This window comes from Bactrocera tryoni, chromosome 4 (genome assembly GCF_016617805.1).
Source record: "Bactrocera tryoni isolate S06 chromosome 4, CSIRO_BtryS06_freeze2, whole genome shotgun sequence".
In the NCBI taxonomy this organism is placed as follows: Eukaryota; Metazoa; Arthropoda; class Insecta; order Diptera; family Tephritidae; genus Bactrocera; species Bactrocera tryoni.
Genome location: NC_052502.1, coordinates 72,839,118 through 72,858,138, shown reverse-complemented (window position 1 = coordinate 72,858,138; position 19,021 = coordinate 72,839,118). Strand labels below are relative to the sequence as shown.

At 31.1% G+C, this 19,021-nt stretch overlaps 5 protein-coding genes across 11 annotated transcripts in view; 2 read left to right on the top strand and 3 right to left on the bottom strand.

Annotated features, from left to right (window-relative positions):
• The window catches only part of LOC120776125, a 37,130-nt gene extending 29,003 nt beyond the window's left edge, over positions 1–8,127 (bottom strand). Inside the window, exons 1-4 of one of the 4 annotated variants that reach the window (XR_005705390.1) lie at positions 7,623–8,127; positions 6,421–7,558; positions 4,186–4,645; positions 3,403–3,555 (exon numbers count right to left, since the gene is read on the bottom strand). Coding sequence is in view for 2 of the 4 variants with exons in the window: in XM_040106653.1 (XP_039962587.1) it covers positions 6,305–7,558; positions 7,623–8,051 (1,683 nt within the window). In the remaining 2 variants the exon portion in view is untranslated. Of the gene's footprint in view, positions 1–3,402; positions 3,556–3,702; positions 4,646–6,073; positions 7,559–7,622 lie in introns of those variants that run through there. The other 3 variants (XR_005705391.1, XM_040106654.1, XM_040106653.1) reach the window with 3 other exon arrangements.
• Positions 8,128–8,309: 182 nt separating this feature from the next.
• Positions 8,310–9,039, top strand: LOC120775498 (39S ribosomal protein L30, mitochondrial). Its single transcript, XM_040105705.1, has 2 exons — positions 8,310–8,496; positions 8,557–9,039. The coding sequence occupies exons 1-2, from the start codon at positions 8,369–8,371 to the stop codon at positions 8,969–8,971; spliced, it is 543 nt and encodes a 180-aa protein (XP_039961639.1). The 5' UTR covers positions 8,310–8,368; the 3' UTR covers positions 8,972–9,039.
• LOC120775497 (torsin-like protein) lies at positions 8,989–10,403 on the bottom strand. Its single transcript, XM_040105704.1, has 4 exons — positions 10,051–10,403; positions 9,725–9,993; positions 9,219–9,664; positions 8,989–9,156 (listed from the first exon to the last, which is right to left on the bottom strand). The coding sequence occupies exons 1-4, from the start codon at positions 10,256–10,258 to the stop codon at positions 9,036–9,038; spliced, it is 1,044 nt and encodes a 347-aa protein (XP_039961638.1). The 5' UTR covers positions 10,259–10,403; the 3' UTR covers positions 8,989–9,035.
• Positions 10,404–12,307: 1,904 nt separating this feature from the next.
• LOC120773788 (histone-lysine N-methyltransferase SMYD3) lies at positions 12,308–15,211 on the bottom strand. Of its 2 annotated transcripts, none has more exons than XM_040102880.1 (8): positions 14,800–15,209; positions 14,413–14,718; positions 14,110–14,351; positions 13,911–14,041; positions 13,268–13,444; positions 12,909–13,194; positions 12,694–12,856; positions 12,308–12,630 (listed from the first exon to the last, which is right to left on the bottom strand). In XM_040102880.1, exons 2-8 carry the CDS (start codon positions 14,676–14,678, stop codon positions 12,423–12,425), a joined length of 1,473 nt encoding a protein of 490 aa, XP_039958814.1. In that variant the 5' UTR covers positions 14,679–14,718; positions 14,800–15,209; the 3' UTR covers positions 12,308–12,422. The 2 variants fall into 2 exon arrangements, with proteins under 2 accessions (XP_039958814.1, XP_039958815.1); XM_040102881.1 differs by having other exon boundaries at positions 12,541–12,630; positions 12,690–12,856; positions 14,800–15,211.
• A 332-nt stretch (positions 15,212–15,543) lies between these two features.
• Positions 15,544–18,985, top strand: LOC120773789 (carnosine N-methyltransferase). Of its 3 annotated transcripts, XM_040102882.1 has the most exons (8): positions 15,544–15,611; positions 15,781–16,024; positions 16,584–16,836; positions 17,027–17,187; positions 17,255–17,395; positions 17,453–17,615; positions 17,892–17,986; positions 18,137–18,515. In XM_040102882.1, the coding sequence occupies exons 2-8, from the start codon at positions 15,867–15,869 to the stop codon at positions 18,513–18,515; spliced, it is 1,350 nt and encodes a 449-aa protein (XP_039958816.1). In that variant the 5' UTR covers positions 15,544–15,611; positions 15,781–15,866. The 3 variants fall into 3 exon arrangements, with proteins under 3 accessions (XP_039958816.1, XP_039958818.1, XP_039958817.1); XM_040102884.1 differs by lacking the exon at positions 15,544–15,611 and having other exon boundaries at positions 15,626–16,024; positions 17,069–17,187; positions 18,137–18,985; XM_040102883.1 differs by lacking the exon at positions 15,544–15,611 and having other exon boundaries at positions 15,867–16,024; positions 18,137–18,985.
• Positions 18,986–19,021: the final 36 nt, after the last annotated feature.

Below are 19,021 nucleotides of genomic sequence, written 5' to 3'. Positions count from 1 at the left end.
TATAATTAAAAATTTTAGTTAAAACAAATGAATTTTTTTCAATTAAAAAAATTTTTTTTTCATATTTGAAATATTTTAAAATACAAATGTTAAGCTATTGGTTTAGGGTTCCGTATATTTTTTTTTAAATTTATCTCAAATAAATTTAATTGCAAATATTTTTTTTAATTATAATAAAGGCTATTTTAACTTTTCTTGTAGTAAAAAATAAAATCTAAAAAAATTTTCAGGAAGGTTTGAAAAAAATTTTTGGAACATTAAAAAATTTGTTTCTGGTAGAATTATAAAAAAAATAATTTTTCGGAAAAATTATGAAAAAATTATATTTTGTAAAAATACCTACAATATATTGAAATGGAAAAAAATTATATATTTTTTTAATTTTTTTGGAAAAAGTTTCGCAAAAATATTTTGATAATTTTTTGTAGAATAAAAAGTATTTTTTTTTAAATGAATGTTGTAGTAAAAAATAAAGTCTTAAAAAAAGTTTCAGGTAAGTGTGAAAAAAATTTTTGGAACATTAAAAAATTTGTTTCTAGTGGAATTATAAAAAAAAAATATTTTTTGGAAAAATTAAAAAAAAATATTCTTTAAAAATTATGAAAAAAGTATATTTTGTAAAAATTCCTATAGTTTATTGAAGTGAGAAAAAATTAATTTTTTAATATTCGGAAAAAGTTTCGTAAAAATTTGTTAATGATTTGTTTAAAAAAAAAATTTAACCGAATAGTGAGTACAAATAAAGTTTTAAAACAATTGCAGAAAAGTTTAAAAATATATTTTTGTAACATTAAAAAAAGTCTTTCTTTTTGGAAAAATAAAAAAAAAAATGTTTTCTAGAATTATTATAAAAATATGTATTTTATAAAAATTATGCGTTTTTTATTTTAATTTATTACACTTATATATTTTAATATTAGCTCACAAAATTTAGTTGCAAATTAGTCAGTACATTTTTTTAATTATTTCAAGTAAATATTTAATTTTCTTTTCCAATAGTCAGAAAAAAATCACAATTTTTTTATTTTAATTATATGATTTTTTTTTTCTATTCTAGTCTATTATATAATTTTATTATTTTTTTTATTTTTCTATTATAATATATATTTTATTATTTTTTTTATTTTTCTATTATAATATAACTTTATTAAACATTTTTTAAGTTTTTTCTATTATGATTTTATTAAAATTTTTTAAGTTGTTCTCATAAATTTATTTGAAATAATTTTTATAAATATTTATGCATAATTTTAAACATATTTTTATAAAAAAAGTGAGTAAGAAGCGCAAGCACACTTCCGCCAGCAAACTGAGACGCGCTAAAATCAGACACGTACAGTCATGCTAAAAACTATGCACAACATTTGACACAATTTCGTTTAAAACTTTCAATGTTAGTTTTTTAATTAAGTCACCGTTAAAACACCTAAGCTGATACATAATATGTTGTTGCATTGAAGGGTAATAAGTTGTCTAATATATAGTATTACCGTTATATTTGCCATAAGTTGTTGAGTGTTGCCCATTGTATGCATTTGTAATTTATTAGCTATAATTTGCATTTTTAGTTAAAATATACTTATAAAATAATTTTACTATAAATTTATGAAACGAATATTGTCAAATATGTATTTAAGTTATGCTGTAAGTAATTAAGCTGTGTAACGCATACTTATAAGAATTAGCAAACATTTTTAACCAAATATACGTTCGTACTGTGCTTATGAATTTAATACAAAAATATATATATTTTTTACACTTAAAATTGAAATATGGCGCAGAAAATATGTATGATTTAAGATTTTATTATTATTATTATTTGCAATGAGAAGTTTAAAACAAAAATTTGAAAGTATTTATGATTTTAGATTTTATTATTATTTTATTGTTATCACAAGTTTAAAAAAAAATGTGGCAATGCTACATTTTTTAATTCAAATTAACTGACAGTTATAGCAAAAAAGTAAAAACATTTTATGAAATAATAAAAATTACCAATGGCAAATAAATTTCAAAATTGAAAATTATTTTTTGAAAATTAAGATTTTTTTCAAAATCAAATCTTTTTTAGAAACTAAAATTTTTTAAACACCTTTTGGCAAAGTTTTTATGTGCACAGAAATTTCCTCACACCCCACAACTCCATAAAATCTATTTTTTTATTTAACCACATTTTATTTAAATTATTATTATGAATTCCGAAGTCTGTAAGCGAAATAAAATTTTTGTGACGTCAATAAATAAAAAAAAAAAACCAAACAAGAGAAAAACGAACTAAATATGTAAAAAGGAACGATAGCAAAGTTGTGCGAAATGAAATTAATAATTATAAAATAAATACAGTGTAAATTTATGAAATAAACACAAATAAAATAGAATTCCAAACAGAAAAACCAAATAATTTTTAAATAACTGTTAAACTATAACTTGTAAAGCAGTTGCGAGTAACGGGTTTCTTACATAATAAACAACAACTGTAAAGCGTGCCAGCGTGTAAGTGTACAAGTACATATATTAGTAAACACAGTAAGCTCGCATTGCAATAGCATTACATTAAATCGAAATTTAATGAGTAGTGAATTTTTTAAACTCAAAAATCCGTATTCAGGTCTATAATTGCATTTAAAAATATATATATATATATTACAAGGATATACTATAGTTAAAGCATAAAACATATGAAAGTAGTTATGACTATGACTAGACTAACAAGAAAGCTAAATAAACACAAATTTTAACAAGACACACCGTTTAAAAGTCCCATTTTCACAGAGATAATGCAAAATTTGTTTCTAACCTTAAGCGCCTAAGTTTTAATGCCAATTGTATATGTACATAAATATTTATATATTTTTTAATAATTAATGTATGCTAAGCAAATTTGCACACAAATATGAATAAAAACAACAAACCAATAATTATTTACAGTTATTATTTTTTCACAACAAGGCATGTATGTATGTATAATATGTATGCACGTATTAGTATTATGGTTTTCAGATTTTTTGGGACGAAAAAATATTGAAACCAACTGTATAAAAAAAAAATAATAATAAAATAAAGAAAAACTAAAAACTGGTTGACGTCTATATAGATCTGTTTCAAAAATCAAAATAGTTTTAAAAATAATACAACTCACACAATAAACAATGTACATACAGTAAAACGCACAGCAAACCGCAAGAAATATGATATATGAAATTTAACACATAGTCCCTTTAATAAAAATAAAATGTTAACGAAACCGTTTCAAAATAACTTTGCGCGCCAAAATTTCTCACTCTCCGCATAACTCACTACTAGCACATAGTTTACCTGACGCTTTCCACTTGTCAACTACAGTTGCAACGCCGTTAGCCTTCAACACACCCCACACTGAAACACTACCCCAAACTTGCTTACCTGTGTATTTGTTTGCAAAAAACGTAAAAAACGGCTCCAAACAATATATTATGCGTAAGCTTTGCGCACTTTCTCTTTCTTAATTAGCATAGTTATTTCTCTCTCACACTTTAACGCACCCGCTGTGTCTAAATGTATGCGCTGTCTTCAACTCTACATAAATAAATAAATAAATTACATGCAGTTAAGAAAATGTCACACGAAAAATGAGGCGAAATTATAATCAAAGCAAATAAAATGTTGAAAACTAAACTTGTGGACTTATTAACTTGTAGACTCTGAGCAAATACTTTAAATAGAAAAACATTAAACGAAAACAAAATTAAAATATACAAAGTAACATGAAACATATAGCCATAAGTAAGCGCAAATTTAGAGCCAAAAAATTTTTCGAAATTACCCAGTAAATTATTGAATTTAAAAAAATTCTCTGCTGTGCAGATGCAAATAAATTAAGTGTAGGACGAAAGCACATTTAAAAACACAAATATACAGAACAAATGCACACAGGTTGGCTAAAAAAACAGACAGTAACTTAGTCACAACAGAAAAATACAGGTAAAATTACAATTTTTAAATAGTATTAGCACACACATTCCAGTAAAAAAAAGCTTATTATGCTTAAACAATAAACTCCTAATTATTATTTTTTTTTTTTGGTTTTTAGTAACAAATTCACGCAACGCAAATGACAGCATACAACTTACTACTTTTCAAAATCAACAGACATTACACTAACTAAAAAGTAATTGTTTATTCCTTTTATATAATAAATAATAATACCTTGATTTCCAGTTATCCTAATTTTCCAGTTCATTTTTCTTAGTTATCACTGAACATACGTAAAAAAGCCAGCAAATATGCACATAGGCATCATAAACACTGGCATTGCCCTAACAGAAATTAATTTATTATTATCTATGTTATTTTTGATAATATAAATAATAATACCTTGAGTTACAGCATTCATACCATTTCCAAGTAATTTTGCTTCAACTTCAATAAACATGGATTAAAAGGGCGGCAAATATGCACATAGGATAGAGAAATGTTAGTCGATAAAAATATCGATAAGTTTACTTTGTTATCATCATGCTTTCATTTAAATTCGTTTGGAACTATTTCAATTATTGCAGAAAAAGCTATTGTAGCCATCCATACTTAGAACTTGTAGTGTTATTGATGATTTATTCAATATATAAAGCGAAAGCGTTGAAAAATGTAGGTAGTACTTGAAGCAGAGCTGTAAATAGGTAGTGTACGTATTAGAAAAGGTTAAATTAGAATTTACAAAAATAAGCAAAATCAAAGAAACCGATTAAAGTTAATATTTTATAGAGCAATGTATAATTAGGTTTGCTTGTTGAAAACTCGTTCATGACAAAATATTTCCATACTATTTATAGCAATGATGTGCTATTCACCTGCCCAATGAATTTAACAAATGACAATTAATTTCAACTTCATACATTTTCCACCGTAAAAATAGACATATTGCATTTGTTTGAAACCACCTTCAGCATTTCCAAGAATGCACAAGTAATGAGCACTTAAAAGTGTAACTTTTTCTATATATTCTTTATTAATGAAGTGCTCGTCTATATTATGATCATGGGCATGGCGCCAATTGAAACAAAAACAAACTTTTATAGCAATTAATGGTTCGCCGTTTTGTGAGTTTGTAATTCGTTAAAAACACAAAACAAAAAAAAAAACAAGAAGCCAAGCTATATAAATATATACATTAACATACATACACTTACATATAGTGAAATTATTATTACATAGTATTATATATTATTACGCAATATTATTAAATATATCCATATAGGACGGGTGTACTAATGAAAACAGACCTTATTGCATACTCGATAAATAAATTTAAAGCATACAAAATGCATTAGGCTAGTTATTTAAAAATGTATGTACGTTAATGCATACGACAAACGACAAACGTCATTCGTAGTAATAATTATATAGTTATCGAAAGTTGTCAACCAACATTATGCAACATGAAATGAAACCAAAATCAAATAACGTTAAAACAAATTGAATTACTTTAAGTAGAAACTTGAAATACTTAAATATAAGTGAAAGTACTTTGAAGAACTAAAATAATTAAAAATAATAATTTGATAAACAACAAAAATCAATAGATTGTTTGAGAAATCATTAGGATCTAAGTTAGCAAAAAATTGCAATTCATAGATAACGTAGTAGCAAAATAAGTAAATTATTAAATTTCGAATGAATGAAAAATTACAAATTCGTAAACAGTTAAAACTCAAAACAAAAATATAAATTGTAAACAATTAATGTTGTAATCAAACAAAAAAAAACCTAAATAATAACAAACACTGACAATGTTGAATGCTTTGCAGATTATTGACGAAGGAAGTGTAATAAATGAAAATCAATTAAAAAATAAATGAATGGAGATTTTCCAAAAATACACAAATATAAATCTAAAATATAAAAAAAAAATTATAATTATTAATTTCAAGGCAAGGTTAATTCGAGGTAAAGTAAATTTAAGGTAAAGTAAATTCAGGGTAAAGTAAATTCAAGGTAAAGTAAATTCAAGGCAAAGTCAATTTGACACGTTATACCAGCACAAATACAGCAAAAAGTTGACTTTTACACTGCGCTATTTCTGCCAAGTCAATTCATATTTGAATTTTAAAGTTCCTAGAAAACGTTTATTTTTAGCGTAAATAATTTAATTAAAAAACATCTTTTAACGTAATATAGTATATAAAAAAAATTAAAGGTGCAACATTGGTGCGTCAAAGTTCAGTTATCATTCATAGTTATCATCTTTGGGTGCTTAACATTGTGTTTTTAAAATTTAATAATAATAAAAAGTGGTGTGTGGTAGTAGACCACACCTTATTTATTCTGATCACTTGCTTAGTTCATAAGCTTCGTGATTTTTGTGAAACACAGTTTTCATCAAATGTTGCCCCATTTCGCGTGTCGATCGTCGCAAGCTGTTGCGCAATGTGTGTTTTCGCTCACCTTCTGTATTCGTTGAAATCATTGCAGTAAGTTTCATTCTGCGTTCACTGGTATCCATTATGGAAATTTCCGCTTTTGCAGTCGGCGTTTCCCGAGCAGTATTTAAAGGTTTGATGGTTGTTTTGCGTCTTAAACCATTTCGTATAATTTTATATGCGCTGGCATGTTGCTTGTCCTTTCCACCCATTTCAATGTTCAATATTTCGTTCTCATCAGAATTAGTCTTAAATAAATCATCGTGCTTGGATGGATGCATCAGTTTCCGTAAAGATTTACGTATTAAATTACGTACATTCAGAGGTTTCTTGTGATCGGTTGAGTCGTTTGAACCATTGGAGTGCAAAGACTCTTTGCTTTGTGTTGTTGCAGCGCGTTGGTATGCACGCACAAATAGTGCCGGCGCCTTGAAGTCAATTTCGTCCTCATCCGAGTCAGAGGCATATGCAACATCTTCGTTCTTTAATTCTTCAACCGTACATGATTCTCTTTCAACTTGTTCAGTTTGTATTTTACCAGTCAATTCAATATGAGATTGAATTGTACACTCATGCAAAGTATTAGTTTTTTCCACATCTTCTTTATTGAAATCATTTTCTTCATCTTCTTCGGCTATTTCGGCCAATCTTTGGTTGAATGTAATTTTTTGCTCGATGTTCACATTTAAAGTCGATTTCGTACAAGGACCTATAGCCTTGCGCATTTTCGCCTCATTGATACTATTCTCCAGCTCCAGCTGATAACGATCTAACTCTTTACCTATATCCATACTACTATCCTCACTTGCGGAATCCAATGAACGTTTCGGCAACATTAAGACTGGTGAAAATACTAATTTATCCGCCAGCAGCTTGCTAGGCGTTAGCTCTTCTATAGGTATATTGGTGAAATCTATGCGACAACCAACAGTAGGCTTAAAAGGCAATGATATTTTTAAATCAGTTGGAACTACTTGGCCAACTTCCATACCAGTGTTTTCAACGCCGTCAGAAGAAGTAGTTGTCGCAACGCTTTGGCAACGTTGGATCTCAAATGGGTTTCTTGTTGCAGTTACATCCTGTGTTCGTAGATTTAAGGCTGCATTTACAAAACAATTACCTTCAGCAACATTAGTTAGTTGTGCTGGCACATCACGTAAAACCTGAATGATGAAATTAAATTATTATTTAAAAATTTCTACGTAATATGTAATTTAAATGTCTTACTTCATATGGATTAAATTGTTTTTCAGGCAGCTCTAAATTCAATGCTGGATTTTCAAAGCATGCTTCAACTATTTCCGATTCACGTTTTTTCTTCTTGGGTGGTTTGCGTTGAACTTCGTATGGATTTTGCGAAAGCACATCACCACCAATTTTAGTCGAATTTGTCTTTTCAACTGGGCCTTTAATTATATCTGAAATTGATTTCACTTCCATGCAAGGATCTTGTAGAACAACATCCGTTAATGGGGTTTGTGCACGCCTGCGTAGCACAACTTTTTTCGGCGTAGAGCTGAAAGCCGAATTGGTAAAGCAAGTATTTCTGTCAGTAGTAACATCTGCAGTGTGTTCCAAACATCCTTCAGATTTTCGTTTGCGTTTTAGTGTACGAAATACATCCTCATCTCCGCTCTGAACTATTGACTGGGGCATTTTGACCAAATTTCTTTATTTATAATTATATATCAGCATTTATAAACAATTTTAAACATTCACTAAAAATATTTTGTAGCCAAAGGAAATCGTTTACTCCTTTTTACGACGGCCATTTTGAATTTCTTTCATTTGCCGCCAATTCATTTTTTCAGCCGTACATTCAGTGGTAATAAATTTTTATACGTACTGTCACTTTTGGGGAAAAATATACAACACACTTTGTGAACAGCTGATTTTTGTTGTTTCATAACCTTACCACATTTCAGCTGTTCATTGGATTTTCGCGAACATTTTTCTGTTTCAAATAGAAAATAATGGATTTACATAAATTTTTACAACCCGCTACTTTAACAGCACAAATAGTTCGAGCTTATGGCAAACACAATAAGAAGTTCTTATATAAAGATGGAAAAAAATATGGCAAAATCATTTATTATCCAATGTAAGTATGCAGTCATCAATATGTACGCAAATGCATTTAGCTATTTGTCTATTTTAAAAGAAACCCTGAACATGAAGACCCACCAATTGAACCAGCAAAGCTTTTCCGTGTTCAACGTGTGAAACCCGTCAAGGGTAACCCCTTTTGGGAGAAGCGTATTTTAAAGGATCTTGGGCTTGATGGGAAACAGAGTGATTTCACTGTAGTAAAAAATATACCAGATGTAAATGCTATGTTGTGGAAAGTAAAGCATTTGATAAAAGTCACCCCCATCACATTTCCATATGGTGAACCCACAGCGAACGATCTTAAACACACCGTTCTCAAGGAAAATGGAGAATGTATTGTTACGAAGGAAATAGGTCCTGTTGTTGAACGTTTAGAAGCAGCCGAAGCATTTGAATCAGACCCCAAACGTTTAGACACAGATTTATTAAAACGTGATGCTCGAATGAAATGGCTGAACCCATGGTAAATAGAAAGTAAAAAAAATTAGAATGATTTGCATTACTTTAATAAATAAAAAATAATAATCAGAATTAAGTCAAACGTTTTTCAATCCAAACTTCTGTTGCTACTTTTTTCTCGATGGTTTTACAGCCTGTTGTGGAAAAAAGTCCATGCACGCGATCATACGTAATCACTTCTTTAAGCATATCCCTAAAATGGAAAAAAATGTTAAATCCGATTTTTTATATTTTTCAATGTTAATAAAATCGTACTCTATCTTTTGCTTTTCTGGGCGTCGTTCCCATTTAAAAAATTCTGCTGATATGCACTGGTGGACATGCTGCTTTTCAAGTGGCAAAAATGGAATGAAATGATCGATTACATGTTGCTCTATTAAACCAGCTCTTTTTAAGCCACCTTCTAAATTATAGGCAGCTTTTTCTAGTATTTGTTCGAAAGAGCTTAACTTAATATTTTCGCGTAATACACCATTCTTTAACATTTTTGCCAGTTGATCAGATATTTGTACACCTGCTAAATTTGAAAGAAAAATGAATATAGCTTTGGAGCCATCTAATTTGTCAGGAAGTGCATTATAGTCCACCAAGGATGCTAGCGATTCAAAGACACCGGCAGGCATTTTGTCCACTTCATCAAAAATAAATAATGAACGGGGACAATCTCTAATGCCCGTCACCACATCATAATAAATACGTTCCTGTGTAAAAAATAAGGTTATAGTTCTCTGAATTATTTTTAACTGATGTCATTAACTTACATTATAACTTTCAACATTTTTTTGCAATGGGAAATCCAGTCTTCCCATATATTTATGTACAAACCGACTTTTTACCCCCTTCTCAAACAGCGTCTCCGCAATCATATCAGCCACAAAATTTTTACCAGTTCCCGGTGTACCATGAAAACTCATTACCAGTGGCTTTCGTGAAGAACTTCGAGGATTTAAATGCGCCTCTAACGCTGATATCAATTGCTGTTTAACAATGTGTTGACCAAATAATCGGTTTTGTATCATTTTTCTGAGTTCTTAAATATCAAAAATGTTATCCAAATAAATACACAAAAATGGATTTATTAACTTACTATAAACATCCCCCGGTATACTACGTTCATTGCAACACTCAGTTAATCGGCAATAGGTTTGATCTTTGAGAAAACCATATCCAGTTAGTGCGCCGAGACCAACACCGGCTCCAATGGTTAAAGATACCGGGTCAAAAAAACAGATAACATCTTTAAAACTTACAGCCAAAAGGTATAAGGATATATAAAATATTTGAGTAAAATGCATTATCTATCTATATATCATCTAGTCTGTCGTGTGTAATTTTAAAATAATTTAACTTTGCGGCTGTAACAAATACTCGCACTTCAATTAGACATTGGGAGATCTTTTTTTTACAAAAAAAAGACTAATTCACCACACTGTATGAAAACCTTACCCCACCGGAACAATTTATAATGCAACGTAACGGGGCATCTCGACAGGATAAAATCTATGTCTTGCTAACTGTCAAATCTATTGCTATTGCCATTGCCAAATCTGTATGTGGGCATTTGTTATCATAAGATAATCATTTGCGCAAAAGCGTAGGGTAGGTAGTTTCGAGCTGATGTAGCGCATGCTTTGAGCTCTTGAAAAATTTATTTTATCATTTGCGAAGGTAGCATTTGGGTAGGGAGCTGATGTAGCGCATGTTTTGAGCCCTTGAACTGTTTAAATCTTTTATGTGGAAAATAAAAAAAGGATAAAGATCCTTTTTTTTACAAATGTATATTTCTGGGAAAAATAAGATAATAAGAAAAAGATCCTTTTTTTACAAATGTATTTCTGGGAAAAATAAGAATTCATATTTTTGGACTACTATGTAATAATTGAGGCATACATTTTATATACCAATTAAAATAATAAATTTAAAATGAGCAATGATATTTTAATTTTTGCTAGTATAAGTTTATTAAATTTAAGATTTCGCTTATTCCCAACCCAATTTGCATAATTTTTCTGTAAATTAACAATATTAAACTAAATATTAATTTTTTGAAAAAATGTTATTTTGAAAATGTACTGTATTTTTATAATATAACACAACCGTCTTAATACTCGCTCTTCTAATTTTCATATTACCGAAATGAAAATGCCGTCGGCATACATATGTGCAAATGGGATATGTTGCCTCTTCGAAATTTTCATAGAAATGAAAACTGCGCTGTCAAACTGCTGAAGTGACAGCTTATAGCTTACGATATATGGCATACGAATTAGTTTGCGATATAATATATAATATATATATAATATAATAATATATGTAAGATATAAGCAATGTGGAGTCTCCACAGGCAATAGGCACGGCAATACAGTTCGCAAGGCATAGATTTTATCCTGTCGAGATGCCCCGTAATCGATGACGATAAACGATCAAAAATAATGTATTTGATGCATTTTGTAATTTAATGATTCCTGTTAGTATTTTGGGATTGTGTTACAACATTTAGTGAAATAAAATTGAAAAATAGGTTGAAATAGTAAAAATTATTATTATCATTTCATATGTGTATGCAGCACTGCTTTCACGTACTTGAAATATTCACCACTTTGTTTATGCTACAAATGTCAATCGCCACTCTTTTATGTCAATAAAACAAAAACCAGTTATTATTGTGCTTCAATTAAAAACGAAAGACAACAACAATGACGATGACTCCAAAGACACCAGGATCACGATAATTGAAATCATGTCGCAAATTACGGGTTTTCTTGAAAGCATACGCGAATATATTGGAGACAAATATGTATGTATGTAAAGTTCATGCCAAATCAAGCGAACGTCGGCAGGTTCCTCTATGAATGAAAGGGAAATGCCGCAGGAAAAATATAAAAAATATAATAATTCCAGACTGGCATTATTTTTAATGTAATCGGTGTGATGCTTAATTCATATTTGAGCAAATACACGGGAAATTGATGGAGAGCTTACCATGGGAAACAGTTTTGTTTTACAATAATTATCACATTGGATTAATACAAATTTGGACGTAGATTGTTAGTAAATAACATAATCTACAAATCAGCTATCAACATATTATTATAATGGATATTCTCAAAGAATTCTTTAGTTTCATATAAATTTAAATCTTTCCACCATTTCGCTTATAACAGATTCTACTTTTTTCTTCAGCTATGTTTAATACACAAATCAACGGATAGTCTGCCAGGGTGTGAAGATGAGAGCATATTTATCACTCATCATAAGGATGAAGAAATTAAATTTACATGCACCTTACCAAAAGAGAACCGTGTGCAAAGACCTCAACTAAAATAGTTAAAATTCCCCCCCTATACACAATACGGTAGAATATTTTTATTTTATTTTTACATTTCTTACAAACTACCTGAAGTAAACTACAAAAAGGTGACATAATTGTGCACATAATTGCACAAAAGTAATATTAAATTACAAACTTTCAGCTAAGGCCTGGGCTAGCATAGGCTTTAATTGCTCACGCAGCAGGCTATGATCATGACCATGCGTTACTTGTAATATTTTTTGCGCCTCCTTCAAATTGTTTATTGCCTCTGCTAGCTGACATTTATACAATTGAATTTTTCCAATTTTCAAATGAAGCATACCCAATAGTGGATGCCAGTCGCCATAATATTTGCTATGAATTTAACAATATTTATTAAATGAAAAATTATTTTAAATAATGCCTCTTTTTACCTACCGAAAACCTGGTACGAGCTCCTTGCCAAACTCTAAAGCTTCTTCCCACTTAGAAACATCGATAGCGGCTTCAAAGGCCGCGTCTAATGTCTTTAAATGCCAAACATTTAGTGGATGCAAGTACCCTTTTTGCTTGGCAAGGCATAATTTGCACACATCCAGATCTGAATAAGTTAATTTTTATTTTTTATGAAACATTCAATAACAGCTACTCACAGGCGATATCCTTCATATGCTCCAAATGTGTTTTCGTGATTGTCATTGCCTCGTTGTAGGCATTACGGTGTTTCGGACTGACGCCAGCGTCACAGCGTGGGCAATTATTGAGATTTATATCCAAAAATTCGTTACAATTTTTATTGGCGCAAGCAGCTGCAAGCATTTCATGCGTCTCCGCTGTATTTGTGCATTTCGCACATATACAAAAGAAATAGTAATTTGCTTGCAGTTCAGCGCGTCGTTGTGCCGGCGTGTTCAATAAATCTATATAGCTGATAAAGATCTGCAAAGATTGTGCATAAATTGATAATTTAAAAAATAAATTCATTTTGAAAAAGCCATGCAATTTGATCAACCTTGGACCAATCCAAACATTCGATATCTTCGATTGCATGTATATGCAGCGTAGTACCTTCAAAAGTAGCAACCGCATTTGGTTTGCAACTATGATCTGTTACCGAGACGCCAAGATAAATTGCAGTGGCAATTGAATTCATTTCAGGATCGAGTATGCTGAAGCCATTCGTTATTAACTATAATAAAAAGTTATGAATTAAACGTTAAATTTTAATTTGTAATCTTATCATAACAGCATGTAATTGTGTTCCACAAATCACACTGAGATTCGTTTAAGCATTACTATCGACATAATAAAATATTTATTAACGAACAAGCATGTAAATTAATTAGCGCCACAGCTGTTGCCGAAACATTTCACCGCTACATTTTTTTTTTTCAATTTGTTTGACAAGTGTATGGCCCCGCATTTCTCGAATTCTTGGCTAGTTGCCAGCAAAATGAATCTTTCTTGAGGCATTCACTCAACGTAAATACATATACATATACATCTATGGATGTTAACAAATACGATGGAATGCAACAGTAATGACGTAGAAACGGGCAACAACAATTGCTTATAGTAATTTGAATGAATTATATAGACAAATACATATCTGACGTATTTAAACGCATTTAACGACTACTACATTTCATTCATACCCTGCCATAGATACTTGTCAATTCCGTTAGATTTGGCACGATAACACTGTCACCCATCATTTCCTGCAGTACTCCATATAAAGACTCTAAATGCTCTAGGCGTCGTGCATCATTCTTTATTTCAGCATAATCTGCATCGTGAAGAAAAAAAAATATCTTTATTGATATATTTTGATTGCAACGAATCACACAAACTTACGTGACATCATATCACGAAAGCGTCGGGAGCAAGTTTCTGTGTAATAACCACGTACCAGATCACCTCCTTTATCTAATTTTATGATTAGTTTACAAAGCATGCGGGCAGCATCGGGCACATTACGTGGATAAATGCGCTTTAGGAATGGACATTCGATTTTATGCAGCACCCAACCTTGCATCTGGCAGTCACGACTACAGTAGTACACATATTGGCAGTTGGCACATTTCAGCACCTTGCAGCTGTAAACAAAATACTTTATGGGATCTTGTTACTCTCTCAATTGCACGTCATCTCACTTACGATTGCAAGCAGTTGTCGCAACGCTCTTTACGATATCTGGCTTGCAGCACGAATGCAAATGGTTTTTCGGTAAGTAGGCGATCGCCACGTTTAATGGCTTTGCCATTTGGTACATTTTGCTTCATACTGCTGTTCGCCTGTTTATTACACTTCCCAGTGCGTTGGATATCGGAAGTAGCTTTCAAAGCGTTTGGCGCCAGCAGCTCTGCGCTGCGAAAAGCGACTAAGAGCTTGTCAAACTCTTGGGTGCGTAGAAAAGTTGGCATTGATTTTCACGTTCTTAGCAGTCAACGAGTCCTCGAACGACTGAAGATGTAAAGATATTCACAATTTAAATTACCTTAATCATTCACCGAATTAGTATATTTGAGAGTAGTAGTTACTCACCTGATATGTTCGAGAGACTCGGCTTATGTCGATGCTAATTAATTACACTCCTTTATACTAAAATTTCACACAATATTGTGACAAAATTATCTTATTTCGAAAGTGAGCAAAAATTAAAATCTCTAATAAAACCCACTGAGCTTATGTTCTATTTTAAAGTTTTCTGATTAGCAATCATTCGTGCACTATCTTTTTGTGGGCACGTCTGCATGGACGACTTCTGACGCATTTGCATGAGCTATTTTTGAAACGTTTTCCTTTATGTTCAAAAGCGATATTCTAGATCAAAATTGAAAATAAAAACAAATGCAAAACACGTCTATTTTTAATAACCACACACCTGATTTACCGGGTCAGGTAGGCAGAGAGGGGAATGTTTTTGTTTATTTATGACAATCACAGGGTGCAACCGGTTTTTAATTTAACAATTACAAAATGACAAAAAAGAAAAATAAATTGGAGACATTTCCAAATTTTTCGTATAAATTAACAATAGATCAACGAAATTATTAAATAAAGTTACATGACCGAAATAAGCATTTTTTTTATAAAACAAACAGAGAAAACATCAACATTTCCATTTACATTTAAATAAATTATGTTAATGTAAGTAAGTATAACAATCTCGATTGAAATAATGATGTTATAAGTAATCAATATTTTTTAACTGTTTAGTTAGTTATATTAATTGCGAAAAAAGTTCTTGCGTGTGCACTCGGTATTGTACGAAAACACATCTGACTTTGTTCTTCATTGGAAGTTATTTGTGTTGAGAAATTACAGGTGCTGATTGTGTGGTGTAATATCGAACGGTATTTAGTTTTCTTGCGTTTATCTTAATTTAAATAATTATATTTTCGTATGTTGGCAAAGTGGTATTTAATTTTCGATTTGTTATAGTGTATCTCTAAATCCAAATCCAATACCCATAAACTTCAGACAATTAATATATTTTACCCACATTGCGTACTACTTCCCTAGCATATGTGGGGCCAGCATTTTAGGTAAATCAACAGTTTCCTTTAAAGTTTGAGCTGTTCAGTGCATTTAAAATAACGTGTTCAAACATGAGTGATACTCAACAGTCGTCAGGCTCAAGAAAGCCCTCTTCCACTAATACAAGCGACAGTAAACTTGCCACCGATCCGCCAATGCTCAATCTTGAAGAGGCGGAGGAAGATCGCAAGCATATGCAAAAAATTATAGCGGCCTTGCGTTATTATCAGTAAGTATATACATATTTTCAATTCATCTATGCATGTAATAATCCCCTGTTATTATTTGGCTGGGGTTGTGTGCCAATTATCATAGGATGTAAATAATTGAATTTTTGAGGTTATAACAGTGAGTCTAAGCGGCTAATCGTGTATTCCATACTGACAACAATACTCAATGATTCTTTGAATCATTTCCTTTCTATATACACAAAATAATATTGCTACAAATAAAGAAATTAATATACAATGCGTCTGAATTTCATTGTATGAGCGCATGTGTCAAGCGATAAGCGTTAGTAAGCATACATAGATATATAGTTAGGAAAAGGCTGGCACTACATAAATGTTTACTAATAGTAATATAATCAGGCGGTGACCAGGATAAAGTATTATAGTAGTAGCTTATAATAGAGCTCTAGGCTAACGCATATCAGTACCGTCGATATAGATAAGATCCTTCTTACTATTTCGTTATACTTATTGATTAATAATAACCCAATATAACTACAACATTTCACAAAATTTTGTTCAACATGTTAAAATGGATAACTAATATTATTTTTGTAGAAAATATTGCTATGCGCGCGTGAACAAGACTGAAAGCTACCTCAATAGTCTTCCCAAACGTCATCAGGACATGTTGGTTAAATATCGCAATCATTTGCGTGTGATAAGAGACTGCATTGATGAAAATCAAAAGGTTATTAAGAAAATGCTGCGTGACAATGTCGGATTTATGGATATGGGCGGATCCGAGTATTTAGCACAACAAGACAGTGATGGCCATACTACAAAAATAAGGCATCAAGATATGGAACATGTAAGAAAATGTTTATAGAATTTACATATACTATAGACACATAAGCAACTATTTTTTAAAGAGAAGCATTTCAGTTTTGTGTAGTTTAGCATTTCAAAATGGTCTAGTACCAATTGAAAAGCACTTGTTGCAATTTGTAAATTGCAATCCATAGCAAACTATGTATATATCAAATACTTACTTGCCACAGGCAACAGAGCAAGCTGATGTTGAACCTTTTAAAATTTTAAAGGCCCAATCGACATTAAAGTTAATTGCGCGCGATTGGAGTGCAGCCTGCGCAGAGGAACGTGAGCAGTCATACAAACCAATCATCGACGCCGTTGAGGAATTCTTTAAGCCTGGCGAATTGTAAATATAACTAAAATGAAGGTGAATTATCTCACAGTTAATGCGTTTTTCCTTTCAAATTTTTCAGCGCACTCAATGAGGTAAAAATTCTTGTGCCTGGCGCCGGACTTGGTCGTCTCACCTACGAGCTTGCTTGCCGCGGCTATGAATGCGAGGGCAATGAATTTTCATATTTCATGTTAATTGCCTCATACTTTGTCTTGAATCTGTAAGTATTTCAGGTAGACATGAAATTTTTATACTAACGCATTTCGGTTTTTTCAAGTTGCACTGAGGAAAATAAATATACACTTTACCCCTGGGTGCATCAGTATGTAAATAATTTGCGTATGGCCGACCAGGTGGCGCCAATACGGTTTCCTGATATTTGTCCGGCAAAGAATCCACCAAAGGGCAATATAATGATAGCGGCTGGCGATTTCTTGGAGGTATATAAATTAATACATGTTCTTTAGTATATAAGCATTGCTACTTAAAGTTCAGAACCTTAATAGTACAGAATAGTGAAATTGAAAAAAAACGTTAAATTAAAGAATATCATATTTTATAAGGAAATATGCGTGTGTAAAACCCGTATATTCGGTTTATAATTAGTTATACTGAAACACTTTAGAATTATACATATAATTATTTATGCCTATAATTACAAGTTGATTTGTGCATATGCATGTTTATAAATTATAAAAGTTTTTTTTATCTTGCAGGTCTACAAAACGCCAAACTGCTATGATTGTGTCGCGACATGCTTCTTTATTGACTGTGGCAATAATATTGTGGACTTCATTGAAGCTATTTTTAGGTACGTATAGCTACGAATTCGCCCTGTCAAGCATTTTATTGCATATTTATATGTCTTGATAAAGACATTTATTAAGCAGATGTGCACTCAAAAATTACGTTTATTTTTGTTTTAACGGTAAAACTATAATTGAACTTTTTTACTTTTTAGAATATTAAAACCCGGCGGTATTTGGGTAAATTTAGGTCCACTACTCTACCACTTCAGCGATATACAAGGGGAAAATAGTATTGAACCAACTTTCGAGAACCTGGAGTTAATCATAAAAATGGTTGGTTTTGAGTTTCTGCGTTCCCAGACTGGTGTGCGTACCAAGTACGCACAGAATCCCCAGTCTATGCTAAAAAGTGAATACGAAAGCTTGTTTTGGGTTTGTCGAAAGCCCGAAAATGCGCGTGACAATACAGACGATTTGTCGCAACGCGACGATGATGTAGAGGAGTCCGGCGGTAGCAGCACTAGCAACCCAAATAATCACTATGTTGATATATACAGCAATGGCTATAAGAATGCTTACCAACATCAATAGTACTAACAGTCTGTTAAGTAACAAAGACAACAAATTGTGCAGGGTACTAGCTTGCCTAATATTTTTAGTTATTGGTTATTTTGCAATTATAGGATTTCTGTTTAAACAGACATACAGTTATATATAAAACAAAAACAAACAAAGTTTCCGGCAATATATTATGCTTAATTGATATGTTGGAATGTTGGCTATGAGTTCACACAGCTTCAAATATGTTTATATAACTACAAGTTGTGCTCTTTTCTGGGCGAATTAGGCAAATGAAATTGAATTCTCGAACATGAAATGTGTTTTTATGTTGATTCAAGCTGTACACGGTACAAATGGGTAATTATCACACTAACGTAATAAACGTGTAGTTATTTAAGTAAAGTATTAACAATATACATATGTATGAAGTATAATTTTTCATTTCAATTGCTATTTTGCAGAATGACGCTGAGAAACTAATATTACTAGTTTTTGAAAAATTAAGAAAAAAAAACATTTTTTAATGCGTACTATTG